Below are 22,767 nucleotides of genomic sequence, written 5' to 3'. Positions count from 1 at the left end.
CAGCAGGAGGTGAGTGGAGGAACCTTCTGGATGCTTTGGTGGGAGGGTGTAGGGAAGGCATGCTGAGACAGCTTAGGAGCGGGGAGCAGCCTCTGTCTTTCAGGAAGAAGAGAGGCCCAGAGGTGTCAAAGCCAAACCGACGGCCTCAACCCTGAGTCACCCAGGGGGTTCTTGGCCAACTAAACCTGCATCTGTGGGGGTAGGACCCAGGCCCCAGCATCCTCCAAGTGAGATTGCAGGTGTGGGAGGTGAGGTGGTGCAGGAGTCGCGTGGGCTGGGGGCTCGCCACCCAAGTGAAGCCAGCGAATGAGACCTTGCTCCAAAGCCAGTGTCTTGGCCCAACCCAGCCCTAAATGAATCAGAGGCTTCGTTTTTAACAAGGTCCCAGTGGACTTGTGGGCACCTTAGGGTCTGGGCAGAGTGTCCCACATGGGGTGCCTGGTGCCAACTCCACCCCAGGGCTTCAGGGAGGCCAGGTGGGCCCTGGAGGGGCCAGCGGGGTAACTTGCGTGGCTCCCGGCCATCACAGGCCATGAAGCACATCTGCCCCTCCTGTGTAGGGGCCAAGAAGTCACAGATCAGCAGGGGCTGCAGCACCATGCCAAGGACGCTGGTCCCAGCCAGAGCCTGCCCGCGCCTGTCACCAGGCCCTTACCTGACGTTGTCTGCTTCAGTTTTTCGTTTTTCTTTTTCCTCCATTTCCAGGGTTTGAAGATCCTGCCCAGGGTGGCCAGTTTGCTGTTCCTCCTCACAGGGGGAGTTCGAATCCCTGAGACCAGATATTCAGGACGCGCCGGGGGCGTTTGGTCCATCTCATCTGGAAGACGAAAACCAAGGGGGGACCTCAAGTGGCCACCAAACCTATGTGACTCCTGGGGGCCCAAGGTGACGACCTCTCACCCTAAGGGGTCACCAGTGATCCCCCCAAAGCCTGGACCCCAGGAGGGTTGTCAAGCAGTGTGCCCACGGTGGCCGCAGCAGCTCAGCAGCGTGCGCTGAATTTCCCTCTGTGAGACCCTCCCTCCTGCGACCCACTCATGGCCACCAGAAGCCTTCGCCTTCCGCCATATGACGCGCCACGTGTGAAGATGTTCCTAATTCCAGCACGAAACGCTGCCTGCCCAGGACCCTTGCTCGTGCTCTGCCCTCCACCCACGCTGCTCTACCTCCCAGCCGCTTCTCTGCCTCATAAACTTCAGCTCCTCCATTGAATAGGACTTTGTCCAGAGTCTTTACCTTCCTCTTGTCCCAGACAGGGTCACTCCCTTGTCTTACGCCCATGAAGCTACCTATGCAGGCACCAATGAGCCGCAAAGACCTCTGCCTGCCTGCCCTCCCGCCAGGCTGCCACCTCTTCTAGGTAGAGCCCAGGCCTGGGGCAGCCTTGGACCCCAACGCAGAGCCAGCCCGGTGAGAATTCTGAGCAAACGGCTGCAGAGTGAGCACGTCTGTGAGCAGGCAGAGGAAGCAGTGCTCCTGGACCCCTTCCTTGTCCATGAAACGGCCATGTTTGTAGACTCTGGGACACGTGAAGATGAACGTCCTAGGAAGCTCATGGCAGTGCTGTTTGTTGTAAAAGAGACTCATAGCGACCTACATACCCATCCACAGGGGACTGGGTAAGTCAGCGTCTGTCCTGTCAACCACCTGTGTGCAGATGCAGAAAGAAAGAAAGTGGATCTCCAAACACAGACAGGAAACTGATCTGAGATAAACAGGCCAAAGAAAACCCCAGCGCACAAATTCACACGCACACACCACCAGTGTGTGAACAGGGGTGGTATACAGGCACACACTGGTGTGTGGAGAGAAAATGTCTGTGGGCCCTCCAAAGAAATGGGGAACTCCAGGGCTGGGCACAGTGGCTTACGCCTATAATCCCAGCACTTTGGGAGGCCCAGGCGGGCAGATCACAAGGTCAGGAGTTCGAGACCAGCCTGACCGACATGGTGAAATCCCGTCTCTACTAAAAATACAAAAATTAGCTGAGTGTGGTGGCGGGTGCCTGTAATCCCAGCTACTCAGGAGGCTGAGACAGGATAATTGTTTCAACCCGGGAGGCAAAGGTTGCAGTGAGCCAAGATCACACCATTGTACTCCAGCCTGGGCGACAGGGTGAGACTCTGTCTCAAAAAAAGAAGAAAAAAAAAAAAAAGAAAGAAATGGGGAGCCCTGGCTGTTGGCAGGCGGGGGAGAGAGGGAGATGTGCTTCATAGGCTGTTTTTGTAGCACATGCCGTGTGTCCCTTAGCAGGAAAGATTAGTTAGAATGAAACAAAACGCAACTAACAAAATGGTAAAGTTAGAGAAGCTCACGAAGTAAGCCAGCGTCACCTCCATCCCAGGGTCACAGTGTAGAGCAGAGTTCAGGCCGTCACCCAGGCAGGACTGAGAATAAATGAGCACATTGCCCCAGATGCCTCCTGGGACAGGGAAGGGACATTTCTTCTGGCAGCAACAAGGACCTGAGTCCCATCCAGGCTCCGATTTAACCTCCCAGTATCGCTGGGGGAGGAAGACCGCAGACCCGTGGGGTGCTCCCCAGCACGGCTGCTACCACAGGAGCCCAGACCTCTGCCAGGACCCCTCGCCCTGCGAACATACACACTCCCCCACAGCTGGCTCAGCCTCCCATGGTCAGCGTGTGGTCAGTTCCACAGCCAGCAGGTGAATTTGCCTTGTTACCTGTGGAAGGGGCTGGGAGCCCTAAGCTGATGCAGACCTCAGAGCCCCAGGAAGCATGGACATGCTGGGAGAAGGGCTGGAGGGCGTGGCTAGCATGAGGGCTCACCTGAGGAAGGAGGTCACCTTTGTCAGAGAGGACAGGGAAGGAGACCACCAGTATTCGAGGGGAAGGGGCATTACCAGTGTCCAAGGGGCCGGGGGTTATGATGGGCCAGGCCCCTCAGACCCAGGGAAGGGGTCACACTCCCACATTTCCCACCTAAGGCACCCCATGCATGCCACTGGCTGCCCCAAGGAGGTCCAGGACGGCCTGCTCTGAATCTGGGCTCTGCAGCGCTCAGCCTGAGAAGAGCCATATGAGGCAGCACCCGAGGGCCCAAGGCCCCACATGGCAGTGACCTCTGTGCCCCCAGTGACAGGCGGCCTGCCTGGCAGCCTCTAGAATTTCCACAGGGCCTGGCTTCCAAAGGACTGCACCTGTCTCTAGCCCAGGGCGTTCGAGTAAGCCACCTGGCCTCTTGGAGCCTCAGTTTCCACATCTGTTAAAAAAAAAAAAAAGATACCGTGATAATCATCCCTGATAGGTAAGGTTGAGGGGAGGACTCAGTGTGGTCATAAATTCTGGGAAGGCCAGTACAGTGGCTCATGCCTGTAATCATAATGCTTTGGGATGCCAAGGCTAGAGGATCCCTTGATCCCAAGAGTTTGAGACCAGCCTGGGTAACACAGAGACTCCACCTCTACAAAAAAATTTTTGGAAATTACCCAGGCATGGTGGTGCATGCTACTTAAGAGTCTGAGACAGGAGGATCACTTGAGCCTAGGAGGTCAAGACTGCAGTGAGCTATGATTTGCACCTGTACTCCAGCCTGGGCTACAGAGAGAGACCCTGTCTCTAAAAAAAAATTAAAATGAAAAACAATCTGAAAACAAAGATAAACATCCACAATACACAGTTTATTAATAGTTCATGTTATCATCCATGTAAAATAATATTATCTATATGTCTAGACTTTATCATCACTCTGATTAACATACCATGCCAGTGCAGGTAACTTTTGGTCAAAATTTCTATTATAATAATTTCTATGATATGAGCAATAGAACAATGATGATGGAGTAAACGCTGGTCACTGCCTGTGCAGGGCCAGGACTATCCTAAGGCATTGTCCTATTTTACCTTCACAATAAATCTATGAGCTAGAGATCATTCCATTTTATATCCATTTTACAGATGAACAAACTGAGGATCAGAGCCCTGAGCCATTTTTTTTGTTGGTCTCAGAGCTGGGAAATGCTGTGGCAGGGCAGGACCTTGAGCACCCTGACTCCAGAGGCCCCTCTCACCTTCCAAAGCTGCATCGAGGGGACCCAAAGCAGAACACAGAAGGATGGGACACCAAGACAAGAGGATAAACCAGGCCCACCCTAGGTGGGTTGGGGCATGAGGCCATTCTCTCCAGGCATTACTAATAGAGTGCTGATATGGTTAGGCTTTGTGTCCCCACCCAAATCTCATCTTGAATTATAATCCCCATAATCTCCATGTGTCAACAGAAAGACCAGGTGGAGGTGATTGGATCAGGGAGATGGTTTCCCCCATGCTGTCCGCATGATATTGAGTGAGTTCTCTTGAGATCTGATGGTTTTATAAGGGGGGCTCTTCCCCCTTTGCCCTGCACTTCTCCTTCCTGCTGCCTTGTGAAGAAGGTGTCTTGCTTCCCCTTCACCTTCTGCCATGATTGTAAGTTTTCTGAGGCTTCCCCAACCATGCTAAACTTTGAGCCAATTAAACTTCTTTCTTTTATAAATCATGCAGTCTTGGGCAGTTCTTTTTTGTTTTATTGGGGGCACTTTGTAGCGGTATGAAAACGGACTAATACAAGTGTTAACTGTGCTAGGTGCTGTGTCCACAGATGCTCCACAAAGTAGCCCCATGGGGAAAGACAAGCCCAGGAATGTCTTGTTTGACATTCTGGGCTCTGCAAACCATTAAGGAAGCTACAGCAATGGCATCCTCCACTGTGTTTTTGAGGTGACCCCAGCACCTAGTGCCTGGTACCCAGTGGGAGCCCAGGAAATGTGTGGAACCAAGGCAGCTGCAGAACACCAATTAACCACAGATCCTCCCGGCCACCCTCTCCCCAAGGCCACGGGAGGCAGAGGGATGTACAGGGATCCTTCTCTTCTCAGAGACAATGCATTCCATGTTCTCATCCTCTCCTTTCCTTCCTCCACCTACAGACACCAGATGGGAGCAAGACTGTGACTCCACATGGCCCTGGGAAAGCCTGCTGTCCTGAGCATGCTTGGCACAAGGGGAAGGATGGGCTAGGTCTCCCCAAGCCTCCAAGCTCAGCTGAAGATGAAGACGAAGATCTCCAGGGATGAGCAGAGGAGACGAGGATGGAGCATAATCATTGCTTTATTTATATCTCACCTCCTTCACAAAGGATCGGCGGCAATCACCAGAAACACACATACACAGCTGCAGGATGAAGGGAGTGTCAGGAAGGATCTGGAGGAATCAGGGTCTGCTCAGGGCCACAGCATCAAGGAGTTAGGTGGGTCCCCACGACAGACACCACATGGGCTCCAGAGGAGGGTATTTGTGTGCCCTGAGCTTCCTAGCAGCCAAGGCAAAACGGAGCAGCACACAGAATAAACTACAGATCAGACCATGAACCCAACTTTCTTTGCCACCTGCATCATAACAACCCTGGTCCAGCACCAGCATCCCTGCCCCAGCAACTGGTCTTCCTGTGATCTGATGTCTTAGAAATAGAGCTCTAACCCTATCACTTCCTGCTCACTTCCCTTCCCCAGGGAAGCCCCAGGGCTTCCCTTCTCATTTAGGACAAAATCCAAGTTAATCACTAAACTTGTGCAGCTCTCTGTGCTCTGCTGCTCCCTCCCCCTTATTATCATCCTTATTGTGCATTAGTGCTTGCCATGTGCCATGGAAGCCAGTGTGACGTAGCTGTGAAGAACATGGGGGCTGGGACCAGGCACCCCAGGCTCCCCTCCTGGCTCTGCCACTTACGAACAGGAGGTTGAAGCATTGACTCCCTGCATCCCCTTTGCCAGGGCCTTGCTGGGGGGTATGGTGTCTCCTTCTTGCTGTGGCTATGTGACTGCTTCCACTGGTGGAAGGTGGGCAGGAGGGGCAGTGGCGCCTCCCCCCCCCCACCACCATCACTGCCAGGACCACTGTCACCACCTGCACTATTTTAATCAGCTGCCTCCCCCCACTTCTGCCCTAGTGGCTGGAGCAGGTTCTGGGGTTCCCACCCCGTCTCTGACACACAGTGGTCCTCACAGCAGAGCTGAGGGATGGCAAGGGAGCACTTTGGCCACTGAGGAGACTGCACTCCTCTCTCCCTTTAAGAATTCACTCACTCACTCACTCACTCCACCTTTCAACAAATACGTACCGACACCAACCATGTGCCATGTATCCTAATAGGCACAGGGTGTGCAGAGGTGAACAAAAGAGACAATGCCTGCCTTTGTGGGGCTGTACTCACCTGTAGGAGATGAACAATGAATAAAGGTGTGAATTTAAACAGTCCTGGCTCACCCCATGTGGGATAGCACTCATCACTATTTCTTGCCTTCCTCTTTATTTTTCTCATCACAGGTATCAGCTGGTGTGCATGCACACACACGCACACATGCACACACACAGACACACACATGCACACAGAGACACACACATGCACATGCACGCAGACACATACACGCACACATGCACACACACAGACAGACACGCACATGCACGCACACACTTATTTGTTTGCCTGTTTGTAGTTGTCTCCACTCCTCCTGCCCATGCCCCAAGCTGAAGCTCCTGACTGCAGGGCCTTGATGGATGTTTGCAGCTGTATCTCCAGTGCCAGCAACAGCTCAGGCACGTGCCAGGGGGACATAGAGAGCCCTGAACCAGGATCCCCACAGACGCGAGGAAGGACAGGACCCAGGGCCTGCTCAGGGAGCCTCGAGGGCAGGTGTCGACTGACCGACTGTGACACAGTCAGCACTGGGTGCTCCAGAGGGCCGCCCCAGTGGGGAACAGGACAGGGGCTATGATGGGAAAGGGGCAGGCTGTCCAAGACAGGAGGAAACAGTGGTTGAGAGGCGTGGATGTGCTGGGGAGGCAGAGAGGGTCGTAGTCAGGGACTTGAACCTGATTCAGAATTCAGCAGGGAGCCACTAGAGGGTCTTCAGCTCAAGAGACCCTTTGCTCCTAAACCAAAAATCCAATGCACTGACCAGGACAGATGCCTTAGTCTAAGCAGCTCCTCAAGGGGCTCAAGTGTCATCAGAGAAGTGAAGACCCCATGCCCAGGGGCCCCAGGCTGTGCTGCTCTGCATTCCCCTTGGGAGGAAATTCCCTCTCCCCTCTGCCTTCCCTGGGGTGGCTCAAGCCCAGGACTGTGCCAGGGGAGGGCTTGTGAGAGCTATGACTCTCCGCCCAAGAAGAGAAACTTCAAAATAGTGCTGCTCAGAGGAGAAAACTACTTCCAAACCCCTCCAAGGGCAGAGGACATGAGCCCATCACTGCAGGTGTACAGCGGGGCAGGTGTGGTCATCCATGGCACGGTGTGGCCTGCAGATGCTGGTGGGCAGGTGTGCACAGAGTGGGTAGGTGTGTATCTCTGAGGGTGGGTGGGTGGGTGAGCAACTGCAGAGCCAGCATGCGTGGGCATGGGTGGGTGTGCACCTACATGGGTGGGCGGGTGAGCACCTGCGGAGCCAGTGTGCATGGGCGTGGGTGGGTGTGCACCTGCATGGGTGGGATGCCATCTGTGGGTGGGTGCATGTGGCCCATGCACACCTGTCCACAGAGGGAGGGGACAGATGGGAGCACCTCCCCCCACTCCAGGAATTCTCTCCCCGTCTCTCCCTGCAGTTCCTGAGGAACTGCCTTCTCACACTGGAGAGACTCTGGAAGGTGCAAACACATTAGCAGGCACCCCCCAGCCTCTGAATAACAGTAGTGCCAGGTTCCACGGCACCTCTGCCACCTCTGAGGCATTAGAGGTTAATTAATGGGAAATGTCTGTCACACCTGGCATCTGTGTGAGGAAGTGCTACACACAGCCTCAGTCCTCAGATGATGGATGGGGCAACTGGCCCTCCCCTGTTGATGTCACATGCTTGCAACTCAAGGGACAAGCTCCAGCCTCTTTGGCAACTCCAGCCAGCCCTCTCCCAGGCCTCTCTCAGGCTCACAGTAGCTGGTATACTTGTCCCTGGGTAACTAACTCCATCCCTTTCCCCCATCAACAGCCACACAGAGCTATGAGGCAAGAACTGTTCTAGGACTGACGGAACAGCTGACCTCATGGAGCTTACAGGCTAATTTCCATGCCTGGTGCAGAGCCAATCCCTTTATTCACATTTCCTTCCATCCTAGCTCTGATCACTCTCAGATTGTGTCCTGGGATTCACTATTTATTGACTGTCATCTGCATTTCCCATGAGAACAAACATAAGCTCCATGACAATGAGAACTGTCACTCTCGTGCTTGTTGCTGGGTCTCGCATCTTTGCTGGTTCCAGGCACCCAGGGGGTGCTCAAATAAACACCTGCTCGACCTGTGAATCCGGAGTGCAGGGCTGCCAAATGCTGGAGCCAGGGTCTGTTCCTCATCCATCTGACTTTGATGTCCACCCTTTAGTGACATCAGGTATTTTTTCATCCTCATCTTTCATCCACTAAGATATCTTATCTTATCCTTCCACTTCACGAAATTCCCCAAAAACATATTGGAAGGAAAGCCCCATATCTCTGGGGTAGTGAGGTCAGGTACTCAGTGCCATGTGCTACATGGCTGATTTCTTAGAGAAGAAAGGTGCCATCTCTATCAGATAATATTGCAAAATAATTTTTTCCTTGTTTGTTTTATTCATTCACTCACAAACCCATTCATCATATCGGCTGAGGGCCTGCTGTGTGTCAGGACTGCTCTGAGTTTTGACAGAGCAGTAAATTCCATCAACATGCCTGCAGTTTCCCGCTGCATGAAGCTCATGTATTTATGGAGGAGAAAAGAAGGAACACAGAAAGTGTAAGGCAACCTCATAATGTGACATGAGCCACAATAGAAGCAAATAAGAAGCTGAGATATGACCTCTATTTCTTCTTTGAGTCCTTACCTGTATCACCAATACGTGGAGACCATTGTCTTTGAACAAAGCACAGTGTTAGGCCTGAGGGACAAAGTGGTGCTAGGTACCCTCTCTCCCAGGGGACTCAGCGACCACTGAGAAAACTAAGGTACCTGGAACCACCAGGAAGAATCAAGAAAGAGGATTATAACAGCAGAGGAAGCAACTTTTCCTGCTTGAGGGTGGGATAACTCTAAGAAAGCTACTACAAGCTAGGGGAGGTAGTAGGTAGTGATAATTGAGTTGGGTATTAGAGGTTGAGTAGGATTTTAGTAAAACGTGCAAATTCATAAATGCATGGCAGTACATGGTGTTTGGGGAAGGGGCAGTCATTTGGGGAAGCTAGGTCTGAGGTCCCCAGTCTCTAAGGCTCAGAAACCCAGTAAAATTTCCACATATAAAATTGGGATCCACACAGATATGCTAATGTCCATTATGCCAGTAATGGCCAACATACACACACACACACACACACACACACACACACACACACACACACACACTACACAAAGCAATCATCTATGTTCATCACAACTTACTACACATAATAGAAAAAATATAGTCTCAGAAAAAAACAAACAAACAGAATTTTTAGGCCTGGGCACAGTGGCTTGGGAAGCCAATGCAGGAGGGCTGCTTGAGGGCATGAGTTCAAGCTCAGCCTGGGCAACACAGTGAGACCCTGTCTCTACAAAAACAAAGGAAAAAAAAATTAGCTCGGTGTGGTTATGCACACCTGTAGTCCTAGCAACTCAGGAGGCTGAGGCAGGAGGATTGCCTGAGCTCAGGAATTCCAGGTTACAGTGAATTGCACCACTGTGCTCCAGCCTGGGCAACAGAGCAAGACCCTGTCTCTTAAAAAAAATTAATTGATTCTACATTCGTAAATGAAAACCCAACTGCATTGCTCTTAGTGTTCTTAATTTGCTGGCATGGGTCTGTGCACTGGAACTTGAGAACCCTTAGGCTGCAGCTTATGGTCTATGGAACAGAGTTGACATAGGTGAGCTTAGGAAGGCGTGTGGGGACCTGACCAAGAAGAGCTGTGTGGCTGTGATGAGTCCTGGGGGCAGTGTGGAGTCATTGAGGGGCCTGGAGCAAGTTCAGCCTTGTGAGAAGACCACATGGAATCTCGGTGAGAATGGAAGACTGCAGGGGGAACAAGGCTGAAGGCAGGAAGGCAGAGGATGGGGGCACTCACACATATGGAAGAGCCAAGGAATACGAAGGTTTGTTTTTTTCATCACTGTCATCAGCAATGGCAGCATCTACTGAGCATTTGCTGTGCAACAGGCTCAGTGCTGAGCACCTGGCATGAATTTGCTCATTGTATTCCATCATGACCCTGGCAAGCAAAGAACTATTTTCATCACCTACATTACAGATGAGGACAATGGAGGCACACAGATGTGAAATAATTACCCCAGGGCACATGCTAGTTAGTGACAGAGTGGAGCTTAGAACTCAGGTCATCTGCTGTAAAAGCCCTGATCTTAACCCCACAGCCTCTTTGACAACTCCGCCCCTCTCCCAGTCCTGTGCTAGATGACACAGAGCAGATGATAACACTGCTGTCTAAGATCTGGGAGGAGGAAGGAGAAATAGGGCTGGGAGGAGGAAGAAGTTAACCTTTAAAGCAACATACAATAACCTCACACGGAAGCACTGAGCACTGAAAAACCAATTGCCTGTGGCCAGGCTGCAAGAGATGTGGCTTGACAGCCATCTACAGAAAAAGTGCTGGGCATTTTCAGAGAGTGACCACCAGAATGGAGCTGAACCTCCAAAATCAAGTTTTAAAAATAGATTTCAATCTCCCAGATGTAAAAGTTCTTGGTTTGACCTCCTCCACCCCTAGAAAATTCCTAAGTAATGACTGAAGAGCATGATATTTTGGGTGTGCTGATCAATAAAAACAAAACAAGGGTCATACATCCAAGGACAAAGTGAGACCATTTGACAAGCGTCTTATAATCACACCGCTTATAATGGAGGAATAAACTGCTTGTCTTATAGTCACACTGCTTATAATGGAGGAATAAACTGCTTGCTGGTGTTGGGTGGAGGGCAGGGAGGGATGCAAAAAAAAAAAAAAGGAGTGAATTTATTCAAAAAAGGGAAGAAAATACTGCTAAATGCCTATGGCTCTATTCCTAAAACCTTATAGGCTTTTTTCTACAGCCCTGCAAGTTCATTCATCAGAATCTGTAATCTGATTATAGCCCTTGTTTGATGGAATAACTGCTGACTTTTCCAGTATAGGGGAAACAGAGACCTCAACAACTGCACAGTGCAATTCCTAGACTTAGGGTCCGCTTCCTCCTCTGGCACCTAGCACAGTGCCTGGCAGGTGGGTTGAATAAATGAGTGAGCGAGTGAATAAATAAATGAATGGATTGATCCCATGATACAAAAATGGAAGCAGAATCAAATGCAGGGCAATGGTTTTTAACAATGGCCTGGAGCTGTCCCACTGACTCCTGACAGTGGAAGGTAACTGCAATTCCCGAGCCACCTCTAGACCTCATGTTGGCCATGGCTTCTTCTGGCTGCCCCCTCAGCAGCCCTTAACTCAAAGGGCATCTCCTTTCTCTCCTTTACTGGTTAGTGGAGGTGCTAAGAAGCACAGAGAAGAAAAGACAAAAGCCTGGCTAAGCTTCAGAGTGAATAATTGGCCCCTGGAAAATTGTGAATTGAATAAATACTTAATTTTAGGAGAACTTATATTTTAATGCCCAAAGGGAGGCCACCAAAACCTTTTGCATGTTCATTCCAGGCAAACAACCCTAACAGGCAGGGCCTATGTTTTCAGCTCCATTTTACATTTAAAAAGTAGAGGCTCAGAGCAGGAAAGCACTCGTTCAAGTTCACACAGCTGGTAAATGGCAGGTCTGCCGCAGGCTCTCTGCTCTTCAGTTTACCATCTAGGCATGACACTGGTGTTTTCCAAAGTGTTTTCCATGGAACTCTAGCATAGGGAGATGCTGAGAGGATTAAAGTAGTTAGAAAATGCTGTCTGTACTAAAACCCTCTTCATGAGAGCCCCAGTGCATATTAGCATAGTATAGGCTCTGAGAAGTTCTGCAGGAAGAAATCGTATTCAGTTGTTTAGCTAGATTTTCCTAAACAGACCTATCAGACAACCGCTATTTACACCTTGCTGCCTAGACTGCAATAACCCCACAAAAGCTGTCAAATAGTTTGAGCAATAAACCCAGGACTAAGCACTTTGAATGTATTCCTGATAAATAGTGTTAATAATTTATTTTTGGACTATAAAAGTCTTTTATCCACTATCTGTATTCCAAAGATAACAAGATTCTCTAAGATCTAGGCAGAAGTTGGGCCTCAAAATTTCCCGAGTCATTAAGCTTCTTTTAGCTGTCTAAGGCACCCTGCACACAATGATGCTGAAATTAAGACTACATAAATGGGCATCATTGATGACTCTGACACCAGTGGAAAAATCAAGACATTATTAAAGTGGCTTATTTTCTTTCTCATATGTATTGTGGAAAAAACAGCACATCTAACTAGAAAGCCCATCTGTTTAGTATCAACCCTATAGTACTGCCAATGGTCGCTGGTGCCTGCCAGACATATGGTCAGTTTTCCAAGTGAAATTCAGCTCAAATCTGTAAATCAAGTGGATCTGAAAATGCTCTATAGAATTTGGCAGCACAAATTCAAACATGAAGAGGATGAGGAAGGAGAAAGGTGGAATCTGGAAAATTGGCTTTGTTGTTGTCATCATTGTGATTATTTTTTGTTATGTGGCTTAGTAGGATGCATCTGCATTTGCAAAGAACAAACTCTTATAAAAATTATTGTACAAGAGGCCCACCTATATCTTTGCAAAGGCTAAAAGCTGCTTTTACAAACTTCTTCCCTGAGATTATATTTTACAGAAAAGGAGGAAAATGAGCATTTCAGAGAAAGGACAAAAAGTGAAATAACACATCAGGAGACTTTAGTATTGTAGTAGAAATTTAGAGAAATAATATCACACAACATCTTCAAAGTCTGAGTTCCAACCCTGACTTTCTAAACCTAAAGCATAAGGTGAGTTTCTTATATATAATATCAGCAAAAGGTCAAAGAAAAACAAAAGTCAATTTAAAAACTGTGTATACTTTAGCATTTTTCAGAGGGATTAAATGCATTTAAGTGCTAGGAAGACTTTAAGCCAACAGATTTGTGTTTTGAAAATGTGTCCCTCACTCACTTTGCTTAGGTCGGGAATTGGCAAATGTCTTCTGTAAGGGGCCAAATAATAAAACTCTGAGGCTTTGCGGGCCACACAGTCTCTGCTGCCGCCACTCAGCTCTGCTGCTGTAGTGTGAAGCAGCCACAGATGAGACATAAATTAATGGGCATGGCTGTTTTGCAATAAAACTTTATTTGCAAAAACTAGTAGAAAGTGAATTTGGTTTGTGCATTTGACAGTTCCTGGCTTAAGTGATCCTTTAAGAAATGTCTTCTGGGAAAAAATACTACTGGGTGCCCCAAGAAGAAAAAGGGAGAGAATAAATGGTTTTGGATCCTGATCTCTTATCTTCATTTCACTTCTAACCCCTGGGGGGCAGTCCAGCATCACTTTCATCTGTACAGTTCTGCAGCCTCTGCCCTGGTTTCCCGCTTCCACTCCTGCCTACCCTGCAAGCAAGCAAGCAAACAGGGCCTTATATTGCTCCCCACATGACATCACAGTGGCTCTTAGGATGAAATACAAAACCCCCACTGTAACCCCAGAGCCCTGGCCTCCATTTCTTAAGCTTCTCTACCACCATGGCCCTCCTCGCTCATTAAGTGCTTTCCCACCATAGGGCTGCCTTCTGTGCCATTCCCTCTGGAGGCAACACTTTTCTCTGGTGAACTCCTACTCATCCCTCATGGTCTCACCCTTCCTACCCACCTGTTAGGTTTCCTGTTATTTTTCCACCATGGCCTTCAGCACAATTTTTAATTAGCTCTTGATGTATGTGTTCATTTTATGTCCATCCTGGCTACTTGACCATGAGAGCAGAGACCAAGTGTGACCTGTACAGCAGCCTCTGCAGGCCCTGAAACAGAGCCCAGGAGGGCCTAGCCAGGGCTCAACAAGTATATGAGAACCAAAAGGAGATGGGCTGAAGATCCATCTGTGCTCAAGTGCACAGTCCCTACCTGTGCATACCAGTCTAGGCCCATCTGAAGCTTAAATCCTGCAGAATAGAGCGTGCTTCTGAAGATTTACCAAGTCCGGGTCCGACGTGAATTCAATGACTTTCCCTGCCACACCGAGGAGGATTTTCACCCGAGAGCCAAGGACATCATGCTTGAATGTCTGGAACTGTCTGTATTTCTGATGTCATCAGGGCTGCTCGCTTCATCACAGGCCCCTTGCCCGGGCCTGGTTCCTCTGGTGATTGTCATGGAAGTGACACAGCAAGACGGAACCATTCCAACAAACCAGCGAGTCATGCAGTGCGGGCTTTCCGGGAGCAGCTGACAGCAGGTGACAGAGCCAGTCCCTCTGGGACCCTTCTCCTGAGATGGCACCATCTGTGGGCATCCTTAAAGGTCACCCATGGCTGTTGAGGAACCACTTTCTCTGTGCCCACAGGGAGGGCCAGCCCGGCTAGCAGATGCATGACTAACTACCCTGGCTCTGGCCCCTCGCTCTTCATCATCCCGGGACACTAAGGTGTCTCCGGTCTCCAGTTGAGTGATCTGGGCCATGCAATTTCTTTGCCCACTGCCCCCTCACTCTGCACTCTGCACTGGCTCACTCGTGCCCCGGTCTCCTTTTCTGAGCATCTTCTCTGGGCCTGAGACCCAGTGCCTGCCCTCACAGTCCTGAGGCCTGGGAGCGGGGACAGCCAAGTGAACGGTCACTCAGGACAATGTGACTTTGCTACATCCGCCCTGCCCTGACTCCCCCAGCCCAGGTATCCCTCATCGCTCCCAGGCTCCCGCAATGCCCTCCCTTCGGGTCACATGGCATACACCCCTGACCCCGCCTTACCCTGCCTCAACCCCTCCAGTGGCTTCCACAGGAGTTAGGCCCCCCTTTGGCCCTCAAAGCCTTGTGACCTCTCCCTGTGAGCAGCTCCAACCTCACAGTTCTCTGCAGCTTCCCCAGGCTCATCCCCACCTCCGGATCCTAGTAAGCAGCCCCTCAAGGGAGGCTCTCCTCCACCTTTGCAAAGCTGCCTCCTTCTTATCACTTGGGTTTCATTGCAAACATCTCCTCCTGGTCCATCAGAGCAACAATGAGACATCCAAGCACCCTCCCACCCAACCCAAAATTCTCTGCATGGCACACACTCCCTCCACGGTGCTGTTATTTCAGCTGACTTGGTGTTGTCGGTCCCTCCCCACTGGAGTGACCTTGTCTATAGCAGGTACCCAACAAATACTTTGGAAGGAATCAGGGAATGAATTAATGAATGGAAGAGGCAGGACAGAGATTAAGACGGGGTTCTGTGGTCAGAAAAAGGAATGGTCTCCAGACTCAGGTAAAACTCTGTGGAAAAGAGATGACAGCTGAGGTCACTTTTGAAAAAATCAATAGGAGTTAAGAAAGCTATAATAATAATAATAATAACAAAAGGTAATAGTCCATTATATGGAAATTGTTAATCCATCGATCTGTCGATGGCCATTTAGGTTGTCTCCACATACTGGCTATTGTGAACAACAGTGCTGCTATTGGGCATTCATGTGCAGGTTTTTTTCCCCCTAATATCTGTTTTCAGTTGTTTTAGTTAGATACCCGGAAGTGGAGCTGCTAGCTCATACAGTAATCCTATATTTCACATTTCCAGGAACCACCCAATTGTTTTCCACAATGACTGCACCATGTTACGCTCGTACCAGGAAGAAAGCACTGACACCCACTGCAGCACAGATGACCCCCAAGATCATGGTGCTAAACGAAAGGAGCCAGTCACAGAAGACCACTCAACAAGGCAGACTGGTGGCTGCCGCGGGATGTGGGAGGGGAGAATGGGCATGGGATCTCCTTTGGGTGTGACATGAAAATGTTTGGGAACTAGACACATGTGGCAGATGCCAATATCATGAATGTACTAAATGCCACTGAATTGTACACTTTAAAATGGTTAATTTTGTGCTATATGAATTTTACCTCAACAACAGTAACAACAAAATAAGCAAAATCCCCTATCCATTGGGTATTTGGTGCCAGACGATTTTGTGCTGAGCCCTTTTCATGTCTCATTCCATGCAATCATCACACCACTAAGGAGGCAGGCGTTACAGGTGCAGTATTCTTGATCCGAAACACTTGGGAGCAGAAGTGTTTCGGATTTCAGATTTCTTCTGATTTTGGAATATTTGCATTACCAGTTGAGCATCCAAAACTTTGAAATCCAAAATTTTCTGATGAATATTTTCTTTGAGCATCATGTCAACATTAAAAGTTTTGAATTTCAGAGCATTTCAGACTTAAAATGTTTGAATTAGGCTATTCGGCTTTATAAGTACCTCATTTAACAGGTGAGAAAAGCAAGGCTCAGAGGGAGAGGTGACTTGCCCAAGGTCACATGGCATCAAGTGGCACAGCGAGGCCTCAAACCCAGGGACCGTGTATTCTCAAGATTCAAACCTGCCCAACACAGCCACTTCTCCTCCAGGAGACAGAAAGTCTCTGAGGGTCAAGAACGGCGCCTCTGACAACCCAGTAGTTACCCCATCCCTTCTCTGAGCTGTGGCATGGTGGCGCTGACTACAGTCCTTATACACGACTGGCACTTTTACATCAGGCAGAAAGTATGGCCTAAAGCAAAAACAGCCCAAATGTCCATCAGCGGACAAATGGACACATCAAGTATAGTCTATCCAGACCATGGAACATTCCCCAGCCATAAAAGGGAATGAGGCCTGGACACCTGCTACAGTGTGGAGGGACCCTGATAACATGATGCTGCATGGGAATAGCCAGCCACAAAAGTCCATATAGCGTCCATACAGCGTATGATTCCATTTACATGAAATGTTCAGCACAGACCAATTCATAAAGACAGAAAGTAGATGCGTAGTTATCAGGGGCTTGGAGGAGGGGAGAATGAGGAGTATCACACAATTTCCTTGTAGGTGATGAAAGGTTCTGGAATTAGACAGCAGTGATGGTTTTGCAACAACGTGACTGCACTCACTGCACAGAGCACTGAACTGTACTTTTTAGTTATTTAAATTAAGAATTTAATCAAAAACACTGTAAAATGAAAAGACAAAACACAGTGCAGGAAAAGATGTTTGTAACATATTTAAGGGACATAGTCCAGTTTCTAGAATATCAAAAGAACTCCCACAAATGAACAAAGTCAAATAACCCTGTGGAAAATATGCAAAGTCCAGGAACACCTTCCAAAAGGAGGTATCCAAACCGTCAACAGCATATAAAAAAGATGTTCCCCCTAATTAATATTCAGGAAAATGCAAATTATATCTAGCATGATTGGCACACATGAATCGTACCCTTTAAAATGGTTGAAATGGTAAATTTGATGTTACACGTAGTTTAGTGCAAAGAAAAACACAAAAAGCATGTCCTCATCCTGTGGAACTCCCTACCAAGTCAAGAAGCTGGGGCTGGACCAACAAAGCCAACCTATAAGAGCAGGGGTTTCCAGGGAGGGAGAAGCAGCAAACAGTTCTGCGTTTTTCCGTTTGCCTGCATTTTGAGTCTGGCTTGACCTGGTGGTGAGGAGGCCCAGTGTCATGGGGAATAAGTGATGCAGTGATTCCAGCAGCAGCAGCTCTGCACTGAGCAAAGCACTTCCCATTGACTTAGTGCTGGTGGCTTCTGGGCCTGGCATTCTGGTCACACACACCAGGCCAGCCCTTAGCAGAAGTAGGATTGGGGGGCCAACAAAAAGCTGGCCAGGATGCCAAGTGACAACCCAAACATGCAGCATGACTGTGATTTATGCAGATTTCAAAGAGCAGTAAAGTCTCATGCAATATGCAAACTTAAAATTACCCTAAATGAAAAATTTGTCAAGGATCACATATTTCAAAGCATCTGGCTGTGGGGATTGTCAACTGGGCTCGTGCCATCGACCCTGGAGGCACTGCTATAGCTGACATCAGAAGCACGTCTCCCTCATGCTGGAGAACATGGTACACCCTGTTCTGGAAGGCCTGTCGGAGAGGATCGGAGTAGAACACTGGATCCACGTGGCCTGACCCCAAGCGGATACTGTCAGTGCTCTGCCCACCCCTCCAGTCCAAGGCTGTGGAGCCTCCCAGCTCCCATGTGCTTTTGCCCCTAAGGGCACCCCTACAGGCCAACTCCCAGCCTCTCAGCCTCTCTGTCCTCCTGCACAGAGCCGAGAGCCAATGACTGGTGGTGGCAAGAATGTAGCCTAGCCCCTGGCCTCAGCAGAGACAAACTCTGACACACTCATACTCAGAGTACCCTCAGGGTCAGGCTGCAGCTGCCCCTGCACAGCTGTGCCTGATACTACCCCTCCTTGGCCTCCCTGTGCCACTTTCCCAGCACTGGTGCCAGCTTCTCCCAGGACAGCTTTCTTATAAATTACTTGCTCTCAAATCCTCATTCCAGGGTCACCTCCCCAAAACCCAAATCAAGACAATCATCTGCTCTGGGCCAGGTACTGGGGTGATGATACCCATGAGCAAAACCAGGTGTGGTGTCTGTGCTCACTGAGCTCACAGCCCACCTGGGTTCGCAGCCTCAATAAGGCACACAGCCCACCTGAGCTCACACCCACCTAAGCTCATACCGATCTGGGCTCACAGCCTCGGTGGGCACACAGCCCACCTGGACTCACTGAGCTCACAGCATACCTGGCCTCACACCCACCTGAGCTCAGCCTCACTGAACTCACATCCACCTGGACTCACAGCTGCCTGAGCACACAGGACACCTGGGCTCACAGCCTCACTGAGCACATGGGACACCTGGGCTCACAGGCTCACTGAGCACACAGCACACCTGGGCTTGCAGCCACCTGAGTGCATAGCCTCACTGAACTCACATCCACCTGGGCTCACAGCCTCACTGAGCACACAGCACACCTGGGTTCACAGCCTTACTGAGCACACGGCACACCTGGGCTCACAGCCTCACTGAGCACACAGCACACCTAGGCTCACAGCTTCCTGAGCACACAGCATACCTGGGCTCACACCCACCTGGGTTCACAGCCTCACTGAGCACACAGCACACCTGAGCACATACCTACCTGGCACACAGCCACCAGGGTTCACAGACATCAATTAGTGAATGTTGCACATCATAGCTGCATCATGAAAATGCAGGTAAGCGTTTTGAGGAGAGGGGGAGAGTCGCTTGAGAGCGTGTACTGGAACTGGAGAAACTTCCTGAAAGAGATGCCTCAAGCTGAGGTGAAAAGGATCAGCTAACTGCAAAAGGCTAACTGACTCGCCCAGGATCACACAGCATTGGGTGACAGCCCTGGTTATATGCACTAGGCTTCAAATCTCCCCAGGTGAAGAGGATTCCTACAGGTCCCTGCCGGCCACGCACCCCTGAGGGTGCCCAGACCAGAGTATTACAAAGCATGGAACTCATTCAGTTGCTTCTTGCAAACTTCAAAGGCAAAGAGACTGTGGACCTCACAATGATCCTGTTCCTCCCAATTCAGATGCCTTTTTAAAAAACATTACTCTCAAACTGCCTTTATGAACATAAAATATTGGAAGATCTTTGATCACAGTTCCCAGCCTAGCAAGCAACCCCCACGTGGTGGTTTAAATACACTGTTGAAATGGAGTCCCTGGGGACCACTCCGGTCTTGGCCTCAGAAATCATTTCCTCCCTCATGCATTAAGTAAATGAAATTAAGCCTGAGAGCTCAAGTCCTTTTGGGGGTTGAAATGAACATGGGCAGGAACAGAATGAGAGAAGCCCTGCTCTACATCACATCCCGACCCTGAGGGTGCACGTTGGCCAGCCCAGGCGCCACCTCTCGTGGTCACGGATGTGTTGGCACTATGGCCGGGCAGCTGCTCAGGTCAGGTGTGACCATGTGAAAGGTGTTCAGGCTCAATAAAAGGTGTGGACAAGGAGGTGAGAAATCAGAGCCTTCACACACAGTGGGGAGGATGCAGACCAGGCAGCCAACATGGAAGGAGTCTGGCAACTCCTCAAATAATTCAACATCGAGTCACCATACAGTGATTCTACTCCTGAGCAGACCACAAAGACCTAGTCACCATGTAACCATTCTACTCCCGAGCAGACCTTGAGGACCGAGTCACCATGAACGTTCTACTCCTGACCACGCCCCAGAGACCGAGTCACCATATGACCATTCTCACTCCTTACCACTGCCCGAAGACCAAGTCGCCATATGACCATTCGACTCCTCAGTAGACCCCAATGACCGAGTCACCGTAGGATGATTCTGCTCCTGAGCTTGCCCCGAAGACTGGGTCACCATATAACCATCTGACTCCTGAGTAGATCCCGTAGAACTGAAAATAGGTGTCCACACAAAAATGTGCACGTGAATATGCACAGCAGCTCTACTCATAATAGACACAAAGTGGGAAAGAAACCCAAATGCCCATCAACGGATGAATGGATAAAGAGAGTATGCTCTATGTATCATGGAATACTATCAGCCCTAAACTGGCAATGCCGCGATACAGGTGAACTTGAAAACACGGTGTTAGGTGAAACAACCCTGCCACAGCACACCCCACACTGTACGATCCTATTTGTATGAAGTGTCCAGAGAGACAGAAAGTAGATTCGCAGTTGCCAGGGGTAGGGAAAGAGGAAGTGGGGAGGGAGCGCTTAATGGACATGGGGTTTCCTCTTGGGATGATGAAAGTGTTTTAAAATTAGACTGTGGTGCAGTTGCACAAACCCGTGAATGTAGTAAAAACCACAGAACTGTGAACTGTATAAGGGTGAATTGTATAACATGTGAATTATAGTTCAATAAAGCTGTAGAAAGAAAGAAAGAAAGAAAGAAAGAAAGAAAAGAAAGAGAAATAAATAAAAAAGAGAAAAAGGGAAGAAAACCAAGATGGTCAGGGCCTGCCCACATCCTCTCTCATGGCCATAGGCTGAGCTGGTTGACAGCCACAGGGCATCTTTCCTACCACACCATATAGGAGTCCATCTGATAGCACGTGGGACCCAGCAGCCACACAAGCTTGCCTCTTACAAGCTGCGGTGCTCACCACCACCCCCATGCCCCCACCGTGAGCAGAGGCTCCTCCCAAAACAAGCCTGAGTATTTGCTAACCTCTCCCAAACCCCTGAGGGCTCCTCTCCCGCCATGGCTGCCCCTCAAGCCCACTCCCCATCATGTGTGGCATGCATGATGGCAAGAGTGTCCCCCTCATCCCCTGCCCATCCCAACTGCCATTCTGGCCACTTCCCGGTCCACTGACCTCATGGAAGCAAAGAGATCCCCAGCAATGCACAGCAGGCCTTGCCGTCCTGTGCTGAAACCCTCCAAGGCATCCTCCCACCCCTCCATTAAGGATCCAATCCAAACCCCCTGAGGAGCCTCTGGCCTCACTTGGTGCCTTCTCCATCATGCTCCCTCCATTCCAGCCACGCTGACTGCACAGGGAAGCCCCTGATCGTACCCTGTTTGTTGCTGCCTCAGGGCCTTCCAATCAGCCACCCTCTCTGCCAGGAATACCTTCTCCCAACATTGCCACAGTGCTGACTCCTTACCCCTGAATGCCCACTGCACAGAGGTGCCCACCCTGCCCACCCACTGTAGTGGCTTCCTCTACCTTCCTTAGTTCAATCTGAGGTGCCACCTTGTTTTACTTTTTTTTTTTTTTTGAGACAGAGTCTCACTCTGTCGCCCAGGCTGGAGTGCAGTGGCATGTTCTTGGCTCACTGCAAGCTCCGCCTCCCAGGTTCACACCATTCTCCTGCCTCAGCCTCCCGAGTAGCTGGGACCACAGGTGCCCACCACCACACCCGGCTAATTTTTCTGTATTTTTTAGTAGAGACGGGGTTTCACTGTGTTAGCCAGGATGGTCTCGATCTCCTGACCTTGTGATCTGCCTGCCTCGGCCTCCCAAAGTGCTGGGATTACAGGCATGAGCCACCCTGCCTGGGCCCTTGTTTTACTTTCTTTGGGCCACTTGTCACTCTTTGACGTCGTCTTGTGTATTTCTTTTCTTTTCTGTTGGAATACAAGTTCCTTGAGAATGGGGACTTTGTCTGTTTGTCCAACCATTGTATGCCCACAGAGCAGCAGGGGCTCAATACATTTCAGTTGATAGCAAATAACTACTGTGTTCAAGTTCCTCCGCCCTCAGGATGGGAAGCCCCCAGGCAGCAGTATCCTCCCCACGCAATCTGGTCCTTGACACTCTCCAGCCTCCCGACTCATCACCCTTTGCTCCAACCAGACTGGCCTCGTCTAGATTCCTTAGGTATCTCTAGTTTCAAGAACTTTACACGCACTTTGCCTTCTAGAACCCCCTTCCCAACTCCTGGCCTGGCCATCTTCTACTCTGGGTAACAACTTACACTTTTCTTCCTTCAAAAGGCTGTTCCCGACATCAGTGGACGAAGCTGCTTTGTGCTGCCACATCCCCCACCATCGCCCCATCATCATGTCTCACCCAGAGCTGGGAGTCACTGGTTTCATCGGGTTTCTTGCTGGACTGACTCCTTCCAGGGGGAGAGACAGGCGTGTCTTGCCCCGCCACCTACCAGCACGGAATCTCCACAAAGTCAGTCCTAGGAAGGACCTCTGGAGAGAAGAATGGCCACCGCAGATGCATCCTACACAGCCTGGGGCAGCAGAGCAAGGCTTGGGCCCCGTGAGCCAGAATGGACTGGGTTTGAATGCAAGCTCTTATTAACTGTTCAAACTTGGGCAAGTTACATAACCTCTCTGAGCTTCCGTTTCCTGTCATGTGCAATGGG

The 22,767-nt window shown here is 49.9% G+C and overlaps 1 protein-coding gene across 5 annotated transcripts in view; it reads right to left on the bottom strand.

The window, feature by feature from the left end:
• Positions 1-22,767, bottom strand: part of PHACTR3 (phosphatase and actin regulator 3) — a 269,873-nt gene that overhangs the window by 103,892 nt on the left and 143,214 nt on the right. For all 5 annotated transcript variants that reach the window (XM_055372872.2, XM_055372873.2, XM_004062456.5 and 2 more), the window contains exon 2: positions 656-817. In XM_055372872.2, the coding sequence (XP_055228847.2) occupies positions 656-817 (162 nt within the window). The remainder of the gene's footprint in view (positions 1-655; positions 818-22,767) is intronic.

This window comes from Gorilla gorilla, chromosome 21 (genome assembly GCF_029281585.2).
Source record: "Gorilla gorilla gorilla isolate KB3781 chromosome 21, NHGRI_mGorGor1-v2.1_pri, whole genome shotgun sequence".
Classification (NCBI taxonomy): domain Eukaryota; kingdom Metazoa; phylum Chordata; class Mammalia; order Primates; family Hominidae; genus Gorilla; species Gorilla gorilla.
This window is presented reverse-complemented; position numbering and strand designations above follow the sequence as displayed.